The sequence below is a fragment of the Ursus arctos genome, unplaced genomic scaffold, assembly GCF_023065955.2.
Source record: "Ursus arctos isolate Adak ecotype North America unplaced genomic scaffold, UrsArc2.0 scaffold_31, whole genome shotgun sequence".
Taxonomy (NCBI): Eukaryota; Metazoa; Chordata; class Mammalia; order Carnivora; family Ursidae; genus Ursus; species Ursus arctos.
The window spans coordinates 33,546,882-33,570,712 of record NW_026622997.1 but is presented as its reverse complement, the minus strand read 5'-3'; the positions used below and the strand labels follow the sequence as shown (position 1 = coordinate 33,570,712).

The 23,831-nt window shown below is 47.7% G+C and overlaps 1 protein-coding gene across 5 annotated transcripts in view; it reads left to right on the top strand.

Moving 5' to 3' along the window:
- The first annotated feature begins 8,893 nt into the window (after window positions 1–8,893).
- Window positions 8,894–23,831, top strand: part of MOCS1 (molybdenum cofactor synthesis 1) — a 37,199-nt gene continuing 22,261 nt past the window's right edge. Inside the window, exons 1-4 of one of the 5 annotated variants that reach the window (XM_044378290.3) lie at window positions 8,992–9,095; window positions 13,545–13,663; window positions 16,106–16,232; window positions 17,609–17,776. In XM_044378290.3, coding sequence (XP_044234225.2) covers window positions 17,620–17,776 — 157 coding nt within the window. In that variant the 5' untranslated portion in view covers window positions 8,992–9,095; window positions 13,545–13,663; window positions 16,106–16,232; window positions 17,609–17,619. Of the gene's footprint in view, window positions 9,096–13,544; window positions 13,664–16,105; window positions 16,233–17,608; window positions 17,777–23,831 lie in introns of all 5 variants that reach the window. The other 4 variants (XM_026482848.4, XM_057305090.1, XM_026482851.4 and 1 more) reach the window with 4 other exon arrangements.

Here is a 23,831-nt window from a genome sequence, read left to right as displayed (position 1 = left end):
GGGAAAAAGTCTCTTCAATAAATGGTGCTGGGAAAATTGGACAGCTACATGCAAAAGAATGAAACTTGACCACTATCTCACACCATACACAAAAATAAACTCCAAATGGATGAAAGACCTCGATGTGAGACAGGAATCCATCAAAATTCTAGAGGAGAACATAGGCAACAACCTCTACGACATCAGCCAAAGCAACCTTTTTCATGACACATCCCCAAAGGCAAGAGAAACAAAAGATAAAATGAATTTATGGGACTTCATCAAGATTAAAAGTTTCTGCACAGCCAAGGAAACAGTCAGAAAAACTAAGAGGCAGCCCACGGAATGGGAGAAGATATTTGCAAATGACACTACAGATAAAGGACTGGTATCCAAGATCTACAAAGAACTTCTCAAACTCAACACACGAGAAACAAATAAACAAGTCAAAAAATGGGCAGAAGATATGAACAGACACTTTTCCAATGAAGACATACAAATGGCTAACAGACGCATGAAAAAATGTTCAAATCATTAGCCATCAAGGAAATTCAAATCAAAACCACACTGAGATACCACCTTACCCCAGTTAGAATGGCAAAAATAGACAAGGCAAGAAACAACAATTGTTGGAGAGGATGTGGAGAAAGGGGATCCCTTCTACATTGTTGGTGGGAATGCAAGTTGGTACAGCCACTCTGGAAAACAGTGTGGAGGTCTCTTAAAAAGTTAAAAATTGAGCTACCCTATGATCCAGCCATTGCACTACTGGGTGTTTACCCCAAAGATACAGACGTAGTGAAGAGAAGGGCCATATGCACACCAATGTTCATAGCAGCAATGTCCACAATAGCTAAATCGTGGAAGGAGCCGAGATGCCCTGCAACAGATGACTGGATTAAGAAGTTGTGGTCCATATATACAATGGAATATTACTCAGCAATCAGAAAGAACGAGTTCTCAACATTTGCTACAACATGGACGGCACTGGAGGAGATAATGCTAAGTGAAATAAGTCAAGCAGAGAAAGACAACTATCATATGATTTCTCTCATCTATGGAACATAAGAACTAGAATGATCAGTAGGGGAAGAAAGGGATAAAGAAATGGGGGGGTAATCAGAAGGGGGAATGAAACATGAGAGACTATGGACTATGAGAAACAAACTGAGGGCTACAGAGGGGAGGGGGGTGGGGGAATGGGATAGGTCGGTGATGGGTAGTAAGGAGGGCACATATTGCATGGTGCACTGGGTGTTATACACAACTAATGAATCATCGAGCCTTACATCGAAAACTGGGGATGTACTGTATGGTGACTAACATAATATAATAAAAAAATCATTATAAAAAAAAAAAATAAAACAACATACACTCAGGAGGAGGTTCGGAGGAGAAATATTTCAGGATGATTTCAGAATAGTAATGAAGGACCAGTCTAAAAAAGATCTGGGAAGATCTCAGAAAGCTCTTGATGCCCTTCCAGCCCTCCTCTTCCCCACACACCAGGGTCTCAGGGCTCCCTGAGAGTTGGGGCCCTGTCAGGACCCAGCATTCTGGGAATCCTTCTGCCTTCTCAATCTTCCCAACTCATTGTTATACCTACCCCATTCCCCTTTACTGCTCTTGGCTACCCATTCTTAAAAAATAGTTACACTAATTTGAGGTATTCACAGTTTATAATGGACCCACAAATCCTTTACAGGGGTTACCTAATTCTAATAAATGCTCTCCTGGAAGCTTAATAAACCCAAAGGAATCAATCTCTATAATCTATTTCATGTGGGGAAAGGATGGTTTCAGTGACACTATTAAGACTCTCCTTGCTCCCAAACAATCCTATAACACATTATATGACTTAATTATCCCAACAAAAATGAAGACAAGTTTATGACTACTAAGTGACAAGGAACCTAAACCAGTAGAGAGAAAGTGACCAAATGGAAGTGTGGGGTTAGTTCTCAGCGTGGGGCTTCGTTGTTGGACCTGATCTGTTAGGGAGGACCCCTGAAGCCATCATCCTACCACTATCCCCTTAGCAAAATAGGTAGCCCACTCCAGGAGTCCAGGGAAGTAAGGGAGTTGTGATGAATTTCTTTTATTTTCAGTGGTTTGGGGAGGTTGATGTAGACACAGAGCAATTATAAAACACTCTAGGGTGCCTCTGGGTCTGCAAAAGATGAGGGAATATGTATTAAGGCAGCAATTCTCAAACTTTTTGCCAGTAGCTACCTATACTCTTAAAAAGTATCAAAGACCCCAAAGAATTTTTGCTTTTGTGTGTTATATCTATTTAATACTTATTCAGTATATCAATTTAATTTATATTTACCATATTAGAAATTAAAACAGAAAAATTTTAAATATTTAACTCATTTAAAAATAACAAAGTCGGTAAATCATGTTAGCATAACACTTTTAAATAAAATGACCATTTTCAAAAGAAATAGGGAGAAAAGTGGACTTGTGTTTCATTTTTGTAAATCTCTGTAATGTTGGGCTTAGCAAAAGGCAGCTGAATTCACCTGTCTGCTTTTGTGTTCAATCTGATATGAAATCACAATCAGATAGGCAGTAGAAAATTCCTCTGTATAGTCACTAGAATATGAGTGAAAAGGCAGATAATATCTTAGTAGTAGTGTGAAAATAGTTGACCTGGGTAACCCCTACTTTGAGAACCATTGAATTAAAGAGGTATTACAGATTCTCCTCCTACTTTTGTTGATGGCGGACTCTGAACAAGACAGTGCTGGAGTCAGTGCTTCATGGTTCTGGGACTATGGCTGTGCAGACACATAAGACCACCATAGCTGTTTTCAGTATGCAATGGAAGTGACAGGAATGAATAAAAGGAAAAGTCGACTTGGGAATGAAAAAGCCTGGATGATACATCGGAGCACAAGGGGATTTTGTCCCTTGGCGAGATTACTGTTCTGCCAATATACACTTCTCTGGTGGGAGGGCTAAACTTCTTTTCCCTTTGAAATTAGATGTGGCCACATGACTTGCTTGAAGCAGTGTGATGTGTGGCATTTCCAGGAAGAAGCTCTAAGAGTAGTTTGTTCTGTATCACACTCCTTCCTTCTTGGCAATCACGAGTATTCTATGTGAATATTAGCTGCCCCATCAGCCTGGAGCCAAGGATGAGGACAACGCTGATGAGACACAATCTCCAGCTAACCCTGGCTGGATGTGTAGCACAAATGAGAAACATTTGTGGTTTTCAGCCATTGAGATGTTGGGATTGTTTGTTATAACTGCACAATCTAACCCATCCTGACTGACACAGACACTTCACTTGAAAGGCAAGCCAAAGATGTGGAACACACCATTTAATGCTCATTTCTTGGGAATTTTCTGTGCATTAAACACCATCCCAGGTACGATGATTACAGATGATTTATATTTGGCACCAGCCCTCAAAGTGCTCATAGTACAGAAGGCATATAAATAAACAAACTATGTTACTCTGTTGTAATTACACTGTGAAAAAGGTGATTCTAAGGTACTGTGGAAGGGACAAGTCCTTGAATCCTGTATCAGTCATGGAACCAGCAAGAAACACACAGCAGACTTACGTGGAATATTTGTTTGTCTGTTAGTTAGTTAGTTAGTTAATTTAATTTATGAGAGAGAGAATCTGAAGAAGACTCCATGCTGAGCACAGAGCCCAACACAGGGCTTGATCTCACACTGTGAGAACATGACCTGAGCTGAAACCAAGAGTCTGTTGCTTAACCGACTGAGCCACCCAGGTGCTCCCTTAGCTGGAATTTTTGAAGGGACATTTTACTAAAGAGACCATTCTTTAGATGTGGGCAGGGTTAAAGTGGCCAGCAGGGATGTTGAGCATCCATGGCCATCAACAAGAAAGTCAACCCTCCCCCCACCAAGCCTGAAGGAACAAGGGTTAGAAATAGTGTAATTGGGCCTGGTGAGAGCTGGACTCATGGCTGAGGGGCGGTATAACACCAGCTAGAAACACAGCAAAACAGGCAGGGAGTGGGAGAAATACTCTGACCTCTCTCCTGCTTTCCAATCTCCTGCTGTACCTCCTACTGGCCAGATCTGTCTGGAAACTAGAGACAAGGGTGCCTGGGTGATACTGTCAAAGCAGTAGGAAGAGGACAGTCTCCTAGTAGTCAGAGCAGGATGGGGAAGTTCAAGGAGCAGGGCTGAAGAGGCAAATGGAGAATATCCTGATGAGGCCCCCTAAAGAGAAATTGTAGGAATCGCTGAAACAATATTTTCTCAAACATTTTATTTCATTGATTAAATAAAGTACCTAAATTTGCAAAGAATGTCCATGGCTACTGATGGGATAGGGGAGGGATTTGAAGGACTATAGAGGGCTGGATACTGGATACTCCTATTACTAGAGAGAAGCAATGGCCATATGGTCGGAAATCCATCATGGATTTTTGTAAATAAAAACTTAAATTTTGTGGGAACCCCAAACTGCTTTTAAAAAAGAATGAACAGGAGCTTTTTATCTTGATGAAATCCCACGAGTTCATTTTTTCTTTTGTTTCTCTTGCCTTTGGAGATGTGTCATGAAAAATGTTACTTTGGCCGATGTCGTAGAGGTTGCTGCCTATGCTCTCCTCTCGGATTTTGATGGATTCCTGTCTAACATCGAGGTCTTTCATCCATTTAGAGTTTGTCTTTGTGTATGGTGTGAGAGAGTGGTCAAGTTTCATTCTTTTGCATGCAGCTGTCCAATTTTCCCAGCACCATTTATTGAAGAGACTGTCTTTTTTCCACTGGTTGTTTTTTCCTGCTTTATCAAAGATTAGCTGCCAAAGAGCTGAGGGTCCATTTCTGGGTTCTCTATTCTGTTCCATTGGTCTATGTGTCTGTTTTTGTGCCAGTACCATGGTGTCTTTGTGATCACAGCTTTGTGGTATAGCTTGAAATCCAGCAACGTGATGCCCCCAGCTTTGTTTCTCCTTTTCAACAATTCCTTGGTGATTTGGGGCCTTTTCTGGTTCCACACAAATTTTAAGGGCTGTTTGTTCCAGTTCTTTGAAAAATGTCATCGGTATTTTGATCAGGATAGCATTGAAAGTGTAGATTGCTCTGGGTAGCACAGACATTTTAACTATGTTAATTCTTCTGACCCATGAGCATGGAATCTTTTTCCATCTTTTTGTGTCTTCTTCAATGTCTTTCAAGAGTGATATGTAATTTCTAGAATATAGACCCTTTACATCTCTGGTTAAGTTAATTCTGAGACAACGTATGATTTTTTGTGCTATTGTAAATGGGATGGATTCCCTAATTTCTCTTTCTTCAGTCTCATTATTTGTGTATAGAAATGCAACTGATTTCTGAGCATTGATTTTGTATCAGTGTCATAGACTTTATCAGCAAGAAAAAAGCCAAAAATCATATGATTCTCTCAATAGATGCAGAAAAAGCATTTGACAAAATACAGCATCCTTTCCTGATTAAAACCCTTCAGAGTGTAGGGATAGAGGGTACATTCCTCAATCTCATAAAAACCATCTATGAAAAGCCTACAGCAAATATCATTCTCAATGGGGAAAAGCTGGAAGCCTTTTCCTTAAGATCAGGAACACGACAAGGATGCCCACTCTTGCCATTATTATTCAACATAGTACTAGAAGTCCTTCCAACAGCAATCAGACAACAAAAAGGGATAAAAGGTATCCAAATCGGCAAGGAAGAAGTCAAACTGTCTCTCTTTACAGATTACACGATACTCTATACAGAAAACCCAAAAGAATCCACCCCCAAACTATTAGAAGTTATAGAGCAATTCAGTAATGTGGCGGGATAGAGAAGATTTCAACATACAAGCTAAACTGAATAAGCTGTGAGGTCTTTTAGTGTTGGCATTCCAAGGTTCTAATAAAAGTGACAAGGCCCAAGTGCAGGAACAGTCACCCATAATTTGGAGGAAGAGGGCAGACTCTAGAAATGTTTCATGCAACTAGTGACATTTCAGATGGGCTCAAAGAGTAGGGATACTGGGTAAGGGCACAAGATCATCTTTAGGGAATCACTTAAAAGATTTAATACCCTTCAATCTAATTATCTCTAGGGATCTGGATTCTGACCAACTGTTAAATACTTCTCTCCCTATCCTACCACCCTTCTCTATCTACCTGTTTTCTGTCACTCACCCCCTCCCCCTCCCTATGAAGAATCCACACTGAAACACTCATCTGGATTATCCAGGTGGTTTCTACATACAATGACAAATATCCTTATAAGAAGGAGGCAGAGGGAAATTTAAGACAGAAGAGAAATAGGCCACGGGATGGAAGCAGAGTCACAGAGAGGATGCTATGCTGCTGGTTTTAAAGATAAAGAAAGGGACCATGAGCCAAGGAATGTAGCTCTGGATGCTGGAAAAGACAAAGGAAACAGATTCTCCCTTAGAGCCTCCAGAGGGAGTGAGTCTGACATTTAGAACTGTAAGAGAATAAATTTTGCTTTAAGGCACCAAGCATATGGCAATTTGTTCCAGCAGTTATAAGAAATTAATAAAGCTGGGGACAGAGCTTATTAAGAATCAACACATATCTCATTGTGGTTTTGATTTGTATTTCCCTGATGCCAAGTGATGTTGAGCATTATTTCATGGGTCTGTTGGCCATTTGCATGTCTTCAGTGGAGAAATGTCTGTTTATGTCTTCTGCCCATTTCTTAACTGGGTTATTTGGTTTTTTGGGTGTTGAGTTTGAGAAGTTCCCTATAGATTTTGGATACTGGCCCTTTATCTGAAAAGACATTTGCAAATATCTTCTCCCAGCTGTATGGCTAAAATTAACAAGTCAGGAAACAACAAATGTTGGCAAGCATGTGGAGAAAGGGGAACCCTCTTATACTGCTAGTGGGAATGCAAGCTGGTGTAGCCACTCTGGAAAACAGTATGGTGATTCATCAAAAAGTTAAAAAGAGAGCTACTGATGACCCAGCAATTGCACTACCAGGTATTTACCCAAAAGATACAAACATAGAGATCCAAAGGGGCACCTTCACCCCAATAGCAGCAATGTCCATGATAGCCAAACTGTGGAAAGAGCCCAGATGTGCATCGACAGACAAATGGACAAAGAAGATGTGGTACACACACACACACACACACACACACACACACACACACACGTACATGCTGGAATATTACGCAGCCACCAAAAACAATGAAATCTTACCATTTGCAATGATGTGGATGGAATTAGAACATATGCTAATTGAAACAAGTCAATCAGAGAAAGACAATTATGTGATTTCAGTCATATGTGGGATTTAAGAAACAAAACAGAAGATCATAGGGGGAGGGAGGGAAAAATAAAATAAGATGAAATCAGAGAGGGAGACAAGCCATAATTGACTCTTAACTATAGGAAACAAACTGAGGATTGCTGGAGGGGAGGTGGGTGGGGCGAAGGGGTAATTGGGTGATGGGCATTAAAGAGGGCACGGATGTAATGGCACTGGGTGTTATTGCAACTGATGAATCATTGAACTCTACCTCTGAAACTAATAATACACTATATGTTAATTAATTGAATTAAAATAAAATAAAAAAGAACCAACACATAAACTCAGAATCTCTGCTTCCTCCAAATTCTAAAACTTGTTCCTGGATCAAGTTCATTACGTCAGATGCCCTCTTCCCTGAGGTTGAATTCGCTCCTGGAAGCTCTTCAGGCATCATCCTCACCCCTACGCCCAGTTCCCCTGACAAATCCACACATCAAATTTAGCAGTGGACAGAGCTTGAACAGTTCTTAGTGTGCCTTAGGCCCTTTGCAAGTACCCTTCTGTCAAGTCTCTCCCACTAGTTTCAAACATACCCAGACACACCCTTAGCCCTGCAATGTATTGTCTAAACTCTGAATAATGTAAGAAACTCACCCTGAGTCTGAGGCTAGAATTATCCCAGCTTTTTTGACAGTCTCGCTGCATTTATGCAAATCAGTGACAGTTATGCTTTCCTCTCCATTAAACTGTCAATTCTTCCATACCAGGAGATCAAGACCTCCAGTTTCTAATATACACTTGGCATCTAGAATGTTCCAGTCAATGTTTGATTCTATGGGCCATGGGGTTTTGGATACACCAGGTAGGCTAGTTTGAACATCATCATTCTTAGTACCATAAGTTCATTGTTGAGTGTGTTACCATCCAAAATCTTAGAGGCCTATAACTCTTTGTTTTTGATGGGGGAAAAAAAGGGGGAGCTGACCAGACTTCAACCAGGGCCTAGACTACCTCGAAGGGAGTGAGAGAAGTCATAAATGTGCAGGGCCAGAGCTTGTTTTTATATAAAATATTGATCTTTTGTTAATCATAGATTTTTTTTACATTGATTCTGACTTTTTTTTTTAAAGATTTTATTTATTATTTGACAGAGATAGAGACAGCCAGCGAGAGAGGGAACACAAGCAGGGGGAGTGGGAGAGGAAGAAGCAGGCTCCTAGCGGAGGAGCCTGATGTGGGGCTCGATCCCATAACGCCGGGATCACGCCCTGAGCCGAAGGCAGACGCTCAACCGCTGTGCCACCCTGGCGCCCCTGATTCTGACTTTTAAAAATACTGCATTAAATATTATTTATCTTGATAACCTACTTTTTTGGCACCCCTTTCAATTTTGTGCCCAAGGCAATGCTTCATTCACCCGGCCCTAGTCTTGCCCTGCCGACAGCACTTTGTGCTAGTCACACCAAGATTTAGGTCCTGGACTAGCGCAGGCAGAGAAGCCTGTAGAAAAGACCCAGAATCTTCAGCCGACTTTGAGCTAGTGCTTGCCAAGCCCTAGAACGCATACTGGCCAGGAAACGAGCAGGAGGAGTGGACTACAACTTCCAGAAGGCCGCGCGGCGCAGCGCCCTCGCCGGATTGGCTGCACGGGCCCCGCCCCCGCCCCGCCCCTACCGCGAGGACGTAGGGCGGCGAGCCCTGGGCTGGTGCGCTTCCGAAGCCAGCTACCCAGGAATCTCGCCAGGCCTGCAGGGTTCATGGCGGCTAGGCCGGTGTCCCGGATGCTGCAGCGGGTGCTGAGGTCAAGCGTCCGGAGCTGCAGCTCCGGGGCCCCAGTGACGCAGCATCACCACGGGGAGCCCTCCCGGACTGCTGCGGAGGTGAGCCCGCGCACATCCCCGCCTTCCTCGGGAAGGGGCGGCCGGCTAGCTGTTCCTCACCCCGAGAAGCACCCAGGCCGGGCTGCGATGGCCGCTTCTGGAAGGGACCCCTCAGCGCTTCATTGGGGGTGGGGAGAAGAGTGGAGGGATGCTCTCTAAGCTGCCCAGTCTCACCTGATACCCCGAGGAACGGGCGCTCCTTGGGGTGCTGCTTAACCAACCACCTCCCTTCCCGCGCAGCCGTGCAGCCCCCTTCCAGGTCTGAGTGACGCCCAGACATGGGAGAGCGGGCAGGTCGGACTCTGGGTCCGGTGCATTGTTAACTGTGCCCTGCTCAGCCCTGCCTCCCCCACCCTGTTTCTTGAACATTTTCCTCTCCCCCTGCCCTGTGAAGGTTGTCTGTGTGTGACCAGGTGTTCTTGGGACACCCCGCTTCATAGTGTGACACTGGTTAAAAATGTCACCTTGGTGCCACGGGTAGTCACTGGTCACGTCTGTAGTTACAGGGCTCTGTGGCTTGTCCTTCACTCTGTCAGTTTCGTCTTCATGTCTCTTCGGAGGGCTCAGCCTCATTCTCGAGCAGAAAGGAGCAGGATCCCCGCCCAGATTAGGAATTCCAGTTTTCCTTAAGGTTTGGGATAGACCCCTTCAGTCGTTAACAGCGCCCCACAGAGTTATTCATGTCATAACAAGTGTTAAGTTTGGTGTTCTTTTGCCCATGTGGTCAGGGAATAATTTTGGGAGAAGCATGTCTTTTTCATCTGGTGAAACCTCTTTTCTAAACCCACCCGGTCATTCTTTTCCTATGTCTTAGCACAGGGCTTCACACCCTGGGAATCATCAGATCATGCCCCCTCCCCCCAACTATTGCTCAACCAGGGGGAGGGCCTTGGCCTAACTAGCTTTCCCTGCTCCGATCCCCTCTGGATCTTCACATAATCAGGCCTCATTGCTGGAAGTTTTTCAGTTTCCTTGGACTTCGAACTTCATTGAGGGGAAAAAATAGGAACGCAAGGACTGCTGAGAGAGCTTTAAAGAATTCAGGAAAAGGGAAGTTTCTTCTTCCTCCTGCCCCTAATTTCCTTCGTGCCCTTCAGGAAGGGATCTGTGCCAAGTGGCAGATCTCTTTCTTTCTTTCTTTTAAGATTTTATTTAATTATTTGTCAGAGAGAGAGAGAGCACAAGCAGGGGGAGCGGCAGGCAGAGGGAGAAGCAGGCTCCCCGCTGAGCAAAGAGCCTGATGCGGGACTCGATCCCAGGATGCCAGGCTGATGACCTGAGCTGAAGGCAGCTGCTTAACCAACTGAGTCACCCAGGTGTCCTCATCTCTGGTCTCTTTTAGTCCTCACAATAAACCACGTGAGGTCAAGAGTTTGTATTTTCAGGTGAGGAGGCTCACTGAAGTTAACTTCCTGGAGTCACAGCTGAAAATAAGGGAGTAGGAACTCAAACTCTAGCACCTGTGCTCCCACTTCCTCCTTTCAGGGAGAGTAAGATGAGAGGCTGTCCTGCCCTTTCCTTTATCCTATTGGGGCGGGGGGGGGGGGGGCAATGTGATTAGCAGGTGAGAACACAGACTCTGGAGCAGAATGCCGGCAGGCATGGGAAGCCCAGCCCTACCACTGAGTAGGTATGTGAACCTCAGCAAGTCCCTTTGCCTCCCAGTGCCTAAGTCTTCTCGTCTGTTAAATGAGAATAAGTGTCTACTTCATAGGGTGGTTCTAGAGATTAAGCGAGTTAGTATATGTTGATATATGTACTTAGAACAAAACTTGACACACGTAGGTGCTGTCATATTTGTTATTGTCAGCCTTGCCACCATTGACACCTGCTATGTGCCATGAGTCCCCTCCCACTGGACACTCAGGATAGCCACTCTGTCAACTCTTTGGTCCTAGACCTCCTATGCTGGGCATTCTCTGCTAGGGTTATCCTCAGTAGGCAGGTTGCTCCTCGAGTGTAGGGTGCCCCCCACCTTTCTAGGTATTTCTACGTGGTGCTGAACATGGTGCTCTGCATGCAGTGGAGTGAGCAGATATTTTTGGCTGTTTGAAACTCAGCTAGTGAGGGGCACATGTGGAATGGTAGAGCACTGGACAGGGAGCCCCAGGTTTTCACCTTTACTCTGTCTCCCATTTCACTTGGCTCCTGGGGCTGTCACTTCCCCTCCCTCCAAACGCAGGGTTGGACCACTTTACGCCATGGGGGAGGACACAATGTCTTTTAAGAAAATCTCCGAGGTGAGGCAAGTCTGGATCCGGATCTCCATGGTCAGCCTATTCACAGAACTTGCCAGTTGGCAAGAGCAGGTGTGGGGCATTGGGAATCCTTGTCCCCGCCTCCCTGCCTGCAGGGCACCTTTCCTTCCATCCTGGGAGCGGCTTGGAGAGACAGAGGGAAAAGCCACTGAGTGTTATCTGTTCCTGTGTCAGGGTGTGGGTGTGAGGGAGATGTGAGGTGTGGAATGGGAGCTGGCTGTGAGGACAGTGCAAAGTGGGCCTCGGGCTTGCGCCGAGGACAGGTTGAGCAGCTCCTGCAGGTGGGAAGGGGAGGTGGTAGAGCATGGGTTAAGTGGGGAGGTGGGGAGGGGAGACACAGCTACCTGCTGTCCTGATTGGGGAGGCCCACATAACCTCTGCAGGGCTTACCCCAGCCCAGGAGCATGACACCCCTCTTCTTCCCAGGCTCCATGCAGGCTTTGCTGGGACCATATGCAGGGCAGAGGCACCCAGTATTCAGAGGGTCACAGTGAACAGATGTTGGAGAGAGGGTGTTATGCAGGAAGGAAGTAGGTGTGGGAGAAGGGAGGAGGGCCCAGTAGGCCCTGGCCTGGAACAGTGACACATGAAGGGAAAAACAACTTTCGGGGGGGTATCTTGAATTCCAATCTTTCCTTCAGAATCTTTGCTTCAGTGAAGTGTGACTGTCTGTGCCAGGATCCATAGGTATAAAGACCCCACACTTAGGGAGGGATGGAGGGAGAGGGGGATCCAGACCTGGGGCTAGGCACCTTGCTGGTCTTCTTGTTTAATAGACATTAATTTTGAGGCCCCCCCCCCCGGTATATGTCCTCCCAAATGGCCAGGATCCCAAATCAGAGCCACTGATCTCTGGGTTTGGAATGTGTTCTTTTTCTCCTGAATAACCCTCCTTATTATATTCTAGAGCTATTTGGGGTCTGGCCTTTATCATTCAAAACAAATGCCCTGTTAGTGACTACTTGGAGGCAGCATCCCTTCCCTAACTAACTCCTTTGCACCACCCTTCCCCACCCGCACCCCGTGCCCCAGTCTGCCCTGGGCAGGCAGACAAGACACAACCAGTAGCAGATGGTAGGCTGCCTCATGCCTGGTCATCCATGGTCCTGTGGAGCTTAGGCTCTACTTGCCCTGCTTTGGGGGGTGTGACAGCAGGTCTGAAACCCCAGCCTTGGCCCATCTGCCATTAAGTAGGGTTGGGCCTTGTGGGACTGACTGGGGGAGCTCGCGAGAGCGGGAAAACTAGTCACAGCACACACAGCTGGTGCTCCCCCATGAATATATGGAAATAGGAATGCTATTAAGAAAAGGGCAGAGATCACTTATTGAATACCTGCTGTGTGCCAGGAATTCCTCCAACTGGGTCAGGGAGAATTATTTTCCACCCTTTAGGGCTGAGGAAACTAAGGCTTAAAGATTTTGGGTGATTTGCTCTCTAGCTAGTTAGTAATAAAGCCGGGCTTGTAATTCAGGTTTACCCACTGCCAGAGCCTGTGCTCTGTACCACAGCTACCCCTGGATTCAAATAGCTCCTGATCCTGGTGTCGCTGGCCCAGTGGTTCTCAGCCAAGCTGCAGAGTGAAGAGTTGAAACATAATTAAAAAAAAAAAAAAAAAGGCCAGGGCCCCATCATAGAGCAATGGAGTCAGAATCTTTGGAGTGGGGCTCGGGCCTCAGCACTTCTTAGAAGCACTGCTGGCGGTTTTGATGTGCAAACCCTTGAAAGCCACTGTCCTAGGTGAAACTGTTTTGACAGTAGAGACCAGCCGGGAAATGAATGATGACCTCAGTGTGACTGGTTTGGCACTTACCACCTTTCTCTTCCGATTAAGGACCAGTCTATGTAGTTTGACACAGTCAGTGACATACCGTGTAGATGCTGGGATTCTTTTTTTTTTTTTTTTTAAATCCAAGAATTTTTATTTTATTTTATTTTTATAATAATTTTTTTTATTATATTGTGTTAGTCACCATACAGTACAGATGCTGGGATTCTGAATAAGGCAGGAGGGATTCCCACATGGGGAGTGTTGGGCAACAGCCTGGTCCAGGCCAGGCTCTGAGACTATGAGCAGCTTCTGAGATGTCCCAGCCCTTCTTGGGTGAGAGGCGTCACTGTCCACCCTGCCCGGTCGGTCATGCCCTCTGGGTCCAGGGCTCCTCTGACTGATGCTGGTATTTTTTCCTCCAGGGGGTTTAAAGGAAAGGGAGCGATGGAAGAATGAAAGTAGGACATGCAGTGTTGGAGGAGAGAAGAAGCAGGGATGAAGCTTGTTAACCTCCCAGTGATGAGTCTGCAAGGCTGGCGGGGTATGAGACTGTGTGTGCGTGTGTGTGGGTCTGCCAGTACAGAGTCTGGATGAATCTAGATAAAGTCACTCCAGGCCTCAGCGCTGAAATCCAGCCTGCCACACACCCCCAGCGTCTGATCCGGTTAGGCCTCTTGCTCCCTGGTTTCTGCTGAGTCATGCTCCTTAGTCCTCTCACTTGTTCCCAGTTGGTGCAATTCGACTCCTCCTTCACCCAGCCAACAAACCCCAATATGTTGAGATTAGGGTGAGGGTGACTCCTGAGGGGCTTGTGTCTGGGGTGCCTACCAGATTTCTAAGTTGCAAAGAGCTGTTGATGAAGGATTGGGTGCAACTCTGCTGGAAGTTCAGACTTCCAGGTGTCTGACCTCTTGGACTGTGGTCACCAGGGGAGCTCTTGACTGTTGTGTCCCGTGCCCCACCCCCAAGGCTATGGGTAGAAAGGCAGTGGGGTGAGTAGGGAGGTAGGGAGCACTGTTAGGATTGTAGCAGGCAGCAGTTCATAGAAATGACCGCTGCTTGCTTGTCATGGGACTGCAAGCAGGGTTTTTTGGAGGATGGGGGAACACTGGTCTTTGGGTGAGCAGAGTGAGGTCACTTTTATCCACCCAGGAAAATCCTGGAAGCACCCCCCACATACTTTCACTCCTACCCCTTCTATCTCCTGAGTCAATGGCTCTTGACCTTGGCTATACTTTAGAATCACCTAGACAGACTAAAAACGTGAGTGCTCAGAGATCCAAACTGAGTTGCTCTCCAGTGGAAGTTTTTTCTTAAGCTGCCGCATGGTTCTGACGTGTAGCCAGGCAGAAGAAGTCATTAAAGGAAATGTTCCTGCTGAGCGCAGCCAAAGAGTTACCCTGGGCCTCAGGGGCCCTGAGGCCTTCTGCTCTCTTAGGTTACAAGATCATGTGGCCCCCTTCCCTTGACTTACCTGAGCCCATAGCTGTGTTCTTATTTTACGACGGGGAAAGCAGGCCTGGAGAAGTTGGGAGCTTTCTCAGGATGTCCGGTCACACGTGGCTGAGAAACCAGTCCAGAGCCCCGTCCGGAGACCTCATGAACAACCTTATGATCAACCTCTTGCCTCTGTTAAAAAGATTCTAAAGAAAGGACTTCCCCCCCACCCCGTGCATCATCCCATATACCTTCTTGGATTCGCTCTTTGCAATTAGAGGGAAGAATTCAGACCTTGGACTCGGAAGACCTAGATTTAAATACTGGTTCTGCCAGTGGTATTCTTGAACCCCATCCAAACTTCAGTTACAGTAATCCCTTATGGGGTAGGTGTGGGAATTGAACAGAGAACATTCTTTGGAAGCTTGAAGATGTTTTATAAATGTTGCTTCTATGGAGCCAGTATCACATTAGCATCTATTGTGATTGAGGGTTGTACGCTCAAGGCAGGAGATCAGACTAGATCAGACTGGGAGAAAACGCTGAGGTTGGCCGCCTCCTTCCTCTCCCCAGGAGGAGTTTGGGTGGGCCTTGCAGAGAGGCTCCAGCAATCTCCTTGCTCTGAGACCCCGGACAGTGGGTGCTTAATCCTTCCTTCCAGCAATGGGTGGGGTGAAGGAGGAAGACTAGAGTCATCTGCAGGGGGTTATGGGTGATCATCCTGGCCCTCCCTTCTGCCTTCCTAGAGGCTGGTGGCCTCCTTCCTTCTGCAGGCCTCCCTGGTTGTGCTGTCCTTGCCCCAAAAGCCTTCTGCATGAGGGGAGCCCTCCCCATGAGTGTACCCTCCCCTCCCCAGCTGGGTGTAGCCTTCAGCTGCTTCCGATGACTTGTTGGGTTGTCCTGGGCAGTGCTGATGCCCCAGGGAGCCCAGCTGACAGGGGAATAGCTGTGGAGAGGCAACTTGTGTGACCCTCACGCCCCAGAGTTAGTGAGTTCACTTTGAGCTCCTTCTGTCTCCCATTGTAAAGGGAGGGAATAGGAGGTCTGAGTTGGAGAAGTGGTTCACTGTCTCCTAGGCAGCCACCATCCCACTTAGTTACCCACTTCCTTTCTCCTCCGTTCTGGACTGCTTGCCAGTTGGCATAGTTTCCAGTTGCTGAGTGTGGCATGTTCTCTCCCACTGACCCATCCAAGAAATACTGGAGATGTTTGTTCCTGGACAGGCTTCCTTTGAAGGGGGGGCGGGGCGGTAGGATGGTGATATGGGGAGAAAGGGGGCTGGGGGGGGGGCAGCTGTGTCCCTATAGAGGTCCTGCTCCCTGGGGCTGAGTTGGGGCCTTGGGGACAGGTCCTACCCTGCAGGCCTGTTTCGCAGTCTGTAAATGATAGGGAGAATCCCAGCTCCCCCAGGACTGCAGAGATGGGGGGGGGGGAGAGGGGATGCCTGATGGGAGGGGGCTTATGTCCCGGAGGTGGGCTCTCCATGCCCCCCTCCCCCAGCCAGGCCTCCCCCAGAGGCCCACATTTCCTCTGCCCGGCATTGCAGGGGCTGTCCAGGAGGAGACAGTTCCTGCGGGAGCACGGGGCCCCCTTCTCTGCCTTCCTCACCGACAGCTTCGGCCGGCAGCACAGCTACCTGAGGATCTCCCTCACCGAGAAGTGCAACCTCAGATGTGAGTCCCCTTCCTGTCCTCCTGCCCCCCTGCCCCCCTGCCCCCTGCTGAGGCAGCTTCAGAAATCTCCCCACGCCAGGCAGCCTCCTCAACCTTCCCCATTCTTCTTCCCAGTGTCTCCTCCCACCCTTCTTTCCTGCTCGCCAGGTGCGGTTGTGGGGCAAGATAAGGGTCAGGGTTGACCTCTGGGAGCTGGGCTCTACTTGGAACAGAATTGCAATGGAGATTGGACCTAAATCTCAGGCTTCAGGGCTCTTCCTCCCTCCCATTTCATATGGTTCCCAGCATTCAGAATGTGGCCAGGGGCAGGCGTGGGGGTGCTGGACGCTGCAAACACGTGAGGTACACAGCAGTGCCTGAGACACCCCAGACCTGTGACAGAAGTTGCCTGGGGCCAGGCTGATACATAGAGTATTCATTTCATAATCATTCACGGAGTACTGCGGGGGTGTGGCCGCTGCTGGAAGGACTTCCAAAGTTTGCCTCTCTCCCTCTCTCCTGCTTTCCATGGGTGCTCCCAATAAGAAATGTATTTACTTCGTGACCCAATAAATACATGTGCGTATGTAGTAAATGTTTAACCAAACAACACTCGCTGCATGCACTTCTGATGTTCTTTACCTATTCTGTTCTATCTTAAAAGACCAATTCTGGACCCTTCGCTACTTTGACTAAATGACCCTATACTAGATCTTGACCCAGTCCTTGATAAAACTCCCACAGGAGCCGATGGGAGGGGCTGGTGCCCCTTACCCCCCCTCCAGGGCTCCCTGCATTTTTTGCCCCATTCTGCTACCTCCCCCCTGAACAAGTAGTACCTCAGTTTTCCAACCTGTGAAATGGGACTGATGACCTTGAAATAGGCTGGACATGAGAGCACTTGTCACTACAGAGGAGGGTGACTTTTCACAGGTCAGAAAGTATCTCCCGGCTTCAGGACCCAAGCACACAGGGGTCACTCTTTGCCACACTGGATGGAATGAAAGAGGGTGACCAGTGCCAGAAGGAATGGGCCCAAGGCCTGGGCCTGCCAGGCACACCCTGCTTAGCGGCCCCACACACTGAGAGAATCGACACCTTGGCATCCCCCCACATCAGGCCGCACTCTGCTCCCCCCCTGATTCATCCTCTCTAACCAGTTCCCTCAGCCTCCCCTCTGAGTGGAGGGGTGGTGTTAACATGTCATAGATGAGAAAGGCAAGGCCTGGAGAGAGTCTGTAGCCTTTGTACCAGCTCAGATTTGGTGAGGTCATTTCTCACCATCCAGGTGGGGTTCAGGAGAGACTTCTGGCCTGGTGGGGGAGTGGGGGTCTGGAAGTACCGTGGGCCCCAGTGCTATGGTCATGGCCTACCTCCGTGTCCCCTCCCTTCTTCAGGTCAGTACTGCATGCCCGAGGAGGGCGTCCCACTGACCCCCAAGGCCGACCTGCTGACCACAGAGGAGATTCTGACTCTTGCACGGCTCTTTGTGAAGGAAGGCGTAGACAAGATCCGGCTTACGGGGGGAGAGCCGCTCATCCGGCCGGACGTGGTGGACATTGTGGGTAAGTTTGACAAAAGCCACGGCCACTTCTCCCAACTCCTGCCGCATCCAGCTGGACTTTGGTGTTCGTATTGGCAGCTGACACTCGTTCAGAACATACTGCTCACTTGGCCCTGCCACCCTCTGAGACGGCTGCCGTTATTATTCTCATCTTGTTAGGAAATGAGGCACAGAAGTTCAGTAACTTGCTCAAGGTCGCAAAGCTGGTAAGTGCCAGAGCCCAGTGGCTTGCCGTCACATTTAGACTAAAGTCTTCACTGGGGCCTTGAGGCCCACATGGTCTGGCTCTTGCTGACCTCTGAGACTTTTTGCCTGCCCCTCTGCCTCTGTCCCGCCCCTCCATGCACACCGCCAGGCCTTTGGACTCACTCTTCTCCTAGCCAGGAGCACAGGGCACGCTGCCTGCCTCGTTCAGGTGTCTGCACACATGTCCTCTTCCTGGGGAGGTCTCCTTGACCACTCTCTCCAAAGTATATCTCCACATACACAGCCCAGCCACTCTTTGTCCCGGAAGTTGGCAAGCTAGAGCCCACAGGCTTACTGGGCCACCACCTGTTTTTGTATGGCCTGCAGGCTAAAAATGGTTTTTGTTTTTTTTTAAAGATTTTATTTATTTATTCGACAGAGATAGAGACAGCCAGCGAGAGAGGGAACACAAGCAGGGGGAGTGGGAGAGGAAGAAGCAGGCTCATAGTGGAAGAGCCTGATGTGGGGCTCGATCCCACAACGCCGGGATCACGCCCTGAGCCGAAGGCAGACGCTTAACCGCTGTGCCACCCAGGCGCCCCTAAAAATGGTTTTTATATTGTCAAATGGTTAAAAAAAAATTGAAAGAAAATAACATTTTGTGATGCATGAAAATTATATGAAATCAGAAATTCACTGTTTGTTAATAAAGTTTTATTGGAACATAGCTGCACCCACTCACGTACATATTTCCCAGGGCTGCCTTTGCAGAGTTGAAGACTTGCCACAAAGACCATGTGACTGGCAAAGCCAAAGTAGTTACTCTCTGGCCTTTTGCAGAAAAAGTGTGGCGAGCCCTACTCTGTCCCCTTGTTCTATCTTATTTTTTCTTCATAGCATTTGTGTCTTCTGAGGTTACATTACTTGGTTGTGTGTTTCTGTTTCCTTTATACTGTCTCTTCCTCCCACTAACTGGCATGAAAGCTCTCGGAGCTCAGGCAGCTTTGGTTCCCAGCCGTGTTCCCAGCATGTGAGTGCATGCCTGACCCGTAGCTGGTGTTTGCTTACACTTGTGGGTTGCAATCTCTGAAGTAGGTTATTCCTGCATGTGAATGTTGGCTGTGCCTCTTACTGGCAGCATACCTTTGGGCAGCTTTTTTTTTTTAAGATTTCTATTTATTTATTTATTTATTTATTTACGTACTTATTTATTTGAGAGAGAGCGAGGAAGAGAAAGCATGAGCAGGAGTGGCAAGGGAGAGGGAGAAGCAGATTCCCTCCTGAGCGGGGAACCTACAGGAGGCTCGATCCCAGCACCCTCAGATCAGGACCTAAGCTGAAGGCAGACGCTTAACTGACAGCCACCCAGGGGCCCCTGCGCAACTTCTAAAATCCATTCGAAGTCTCCAGCCAGAGATAAAGTTGACCTGGGTAGGAAATGAGCAGGAAACACCCAGCACATGGCAAAGGGGTCTGTAAGGGGTCACCCCGGCGGGCCTTTTGCCATGGCTTGCTTCTAAGAGAGAGACCTTAGCTTCTATAGTTATAGATGATGAAATCAGAGGAAAATAAGGCTCTGTGTTCTTGGTTCTGAGCCCCCACCCCTGCTGCTTTGGGCGGGATCTCCCAGGCCTCCGTCCTCTGCCTCATTCGCTGGTTCAGTGACTGTTCTCTGGAGGCTTCTTACATGCCTGGTACTGTGCTGGGGGCACAAAGGTGAATGAGCTCCAGGCCCTGCCAGTGAGGATCCTCAGCCCCTTGCGGAGCCAGGTGTCTGGTAAGGACTGAGCAAAGGGAGCCCAGCTCCCGTGGAAGCCCAGAGGAGGTGCCCCTGACAGCCTTTTCTTCCCTCCTTCCCCGTGGCCAGCTGACTCCAGCTGCCACTAGTCCCATGACCTGGAATCCTGCCATCATTCCAGTGCTGGATGAGCTGGTCCAGGGGAGCTGACCCCGTGTTCCTGATGGCTCCCCAGAGCTGAAAGCAGCCTGGGTTCCAGGAAGGAGATGCGCCCGCTGAGCCTGGCTGACTGCGAGGCCCAGCCCCCTCGTTCGTGTCACACCATCTGCCTTCTGGCGTGGGTTCCGTCTTAAACCCCTGTATTCCATGCCAAGGCCTATGGGAGAGCAGAGGGGGTGAGGATCACTGCTGGTCAGAGGGATGACTGAGTACAGACACAAGGACACACAGACCTTTCTACAGAAGCCGCTGACCTGCATAGTGGCAGGAACGGAAACCAGGGAAGTTGGCAGCCCTGTTCCCCCTCTGCCGCTGCCCGGCTATGGGGACTTATGCAGATCCCTTCCCCACCCTGAGCCTCAGTGTCCTCATCTGTGCACTGGCCACTTCAAGGGCCTGTCCTGCTGTGTCGGCCCAAGGGTATGGGTCCTGGCTGACTACTAAGAGTTGATCACCACATGGGTGTGAGGTAGGACACGACCCCAACCGCAGGTGACCTGCTGAGGAGGGTTTACCTCCCGCCCCCAAGGGTGCCGGTTGACTGGGAAAGACAGCCCTCCCCCGCCCCTGCCCCCAGTGCTGCAAAAGATGACAGCTGCTAGGCCATGGATTGCTGTGGCACTGTGCTTGCTAACACTCTGACATCTCTCAGCCTAGCTTCTTTGGTGTTCCCCAGAGGGACTTCCTCAGAGCAAAGCTGCCCTGAACGGCAGGGCAGGTGGGTGCTGGTGGGGAAGCAGGGCTGAGGGGAGGGGAGGGAATAAATAATGCCCAGAGCTGGGATGTTCACCAACACTTGTCCCCACTCTCCCAGGTGGGAGTAGCGAGGGACCCTACCCAGGGGTGCAGAGCGAAAGGATTATAGGTTTGTCAGAGCCTGCTGTCCCGATCACTTTGGATCCCCTGCCCGAAGCACTGTCAGTCTTGGGCCTGGTGCTGCAGAACTCTCCAGGGGAAGACCGCCCGGCCCGCCCTGGCTCCCCATCTGCGATTACTGTGATCCCCCTGCGCCAACCCAGACTCACCAGCGCTTCTCCCACCTGGCTTGTGCGTGGACGAGTTCCTCTACCCCTTCTTTTTCAGCAGAGCTGTCTGGAGCAGGACTGCCCACCAGAACTCTCTGGCTGTTGGCAGTGTTCGCTATGGGTGCTGTGTGACGCCGTTGCTAGTACGCACGTGTGGCCTTGGGCACTTGTGGCCTGACAGAGGAACTGAACCGTAACTGAATTGGTGTAACTTCAGTACATCTTAATTAATTGAAATTGCCACATGTGGCCAACGGCTGTCATGTCGGCCAGTGAAGTTTTGGGATTTTTGTATTTATCATTCCATATCTCATTTTAAAAAATGAGAGACAGTATTTTTGAACTTAATGAGGATCGTGCCATGTGTCTTTCAGGGCTTCCTCTTTCGATGCAACTGAACTTGGTACGCATCCTCCCGAGTTGCATTTCGTTCCTTTTCTCTGCTGTTCCGTTAATGTGAATGTAGCCCCCTTTATCCTGCTAGTGAGCGTTTGGGCTGTTTCCAGTGTTTTGACGTTTCAAGTAGCACTGTTTAGAACATTTTTATTCTCATTTGTGTGTCCTGGAGTGCACTTCCTGTAGGAGTGGAATCGTTGCCTGGTAGAATGGTGAATGTTTAACTTTGGAAACATTATCTTACAAAGCGTTTGTTCCAGCTTCCTCTGACCCACGTCCTCCTCAGAGCTTGGTAGTCCCGTTCCAGATTTTTGCCAGTTGAACGAGGATAGAATGGTATTTTATTTGGTCTTAATTTGTATTTCTCTGTTGAAGAATGAGGTCAAGCATCTCTCAACATGTTTATCAGCCCCAAATATCCTTTTTCCTGTGTAATACCACCTCGTGTCTTCTGCCCTTGTTTCTCTTCTTTCTGTTTTTATTCTTTCATATTGGTTGGGTAAAGTTCTTCTTTTTTTTTTTTTTTTAAAGATTTTTATTTATGTACTTGACAGAGAGAGAGAGAGACAGCCAGCGAGAGAGGGAACACAAGCAGGGGGAGTGGGAGAGGAAGAAGCAGGCTCCCAGCGGAGGACCCCAATGTGGGGCTTGATCCCAGGACTCTGAGATCACGCCCCAAGCCGAAGACAGACGCTTAACGACTGAGCCACCCAGGCACCCCTGTTAAAGTTCTGTACTTATGTTGCAATGTCTCTTCCCAGTTTGAAAAAATAAGCAACATTTTGTATTATAATTCTTTTGATCAGCAGTGGTTCTTCAGTGGATCAGTTTTGTCCTTTATGGTTGGTGCTTTTTATGTCTTTTTAGGGAAACACCTCACCCAAGGTCAGAACAGCTCCCTCTGTTTCCACTAAAACAGTTACAATTTTGCCTTTTGCATATTTAAGTCCTTAGTTCATCTGTGGCTGGTTTTTGGGGTTCTAATTTCATTTTTTTCCTCCATGTGATAGTCATTTTCTCTAGTTCCTTCTTATTGAAGCCTCTGCTTCCTCGATAAATCTGCCCTGTGTGCATTTGTGTGTTGGGGGCCATGGTGTCGGCTAGCTTGTCTGTGTCAGTGCCAGTGTCATGCAGCCTGAAATCACTGCAGCTTCACAGGCCACTCTCGGGTTGAGCAGGTTTTTTATTCTTAGCAGTGCCTTGTCCGTGACAGTTTAGAATCAGCCTAGCAAGTTCCGTGGAAAATTCAGCTTGGATTCTTTTTTTCTTTCTTTTCTTTTTTTTATTGTGTTAAAATATGCATAACATGAAATTTACCATATTAACCATTTTTTTTCTTTTTTTAGAGGGAGCAAGAGCACGCCCGTGCACGTGCGCACATGGACAGGCAGGGTGGGGCAAAGGGAGAGGGGGAGAGAACCTTAAGCAGACTCCACATCCAGCGTGGAGCCCCATGCAGGGTTCAATCTCATGACCCTGAGATCGTGACATGAGCCGAAATCAAGAGTCAGACACTTAACCGACTGAGCCACTCAGGCACCCCTGTCTTAACCATTTTTAAGTAAACAGTTCAGTGGTATTAAGTACATTCATGCTGTTGTGCACTCTCCCCACCATCCCTACCCATTATTTTTTATCTTGCAAATCTGAAACTCTGTACCCCTTAAAAAATAACTCCCCATTCTCCACTCTCCCCAGCCCCTGTCAAACACCGTCATGCTTTGTCTTTATGACTTGGGCTACCCTAAGAATTTTGTGTGGTGGAATCATGCAGTATTTGTCTTTTTGTGTCTGGCTTATTTCATTTAGCATAATGCCCTCAAGGTTCATCTATAATGCTGCTATCCATTAACATGGATGTAGAAATATTTCTTTGAAACTCTGCTTTCAAAGAGATTGTGGAAGTGGAATTGCTGGGTCATATGGTAAATCTATTTTTAATTTTGGGGAACACCCATACTGTTTTCCACAGCAGCTGTACCATTTTACATTCCCACCAACAGTGCACAGGGTTCTACTTTCTCCACATTCTCACCAACACTTCTTTTTGTTTTTTGTTTTGTTTCTTTGTTTTGATAGTAGCCATCCTAATGGGTATAGGGTGGTATTTCGCTGTAATTTCAATTTGCATTTCTCTGATAATTAGTGATGTTGACCATCTTTTCATGTGCTTATTGGCCATTCATATATCTTCTTTGGAAAAATGTCTATTTAAATCCTTTACCCGTTTTTGAATTGGGTTGTTTTGTTTTTGCTGAATTTTAGGAATTCTCTAATATTCCGGATATTAGCCCCTTATCAGATCCATGATTTAGAAATATTTTCTCCCATTCTGCGGCTGCTCTGTAAATAGTGTCTTTTGACACACAAAATTTTTAAATATTCCTGAAGTCCAGTTTGTCTATTTTTTTGTTGCCTCTGCCTTTGGTGGCACATCCAAGAAACCAGGGCCAAATCCAGTGTCACAAAGCTTTTATGCTATGATTTCTTTT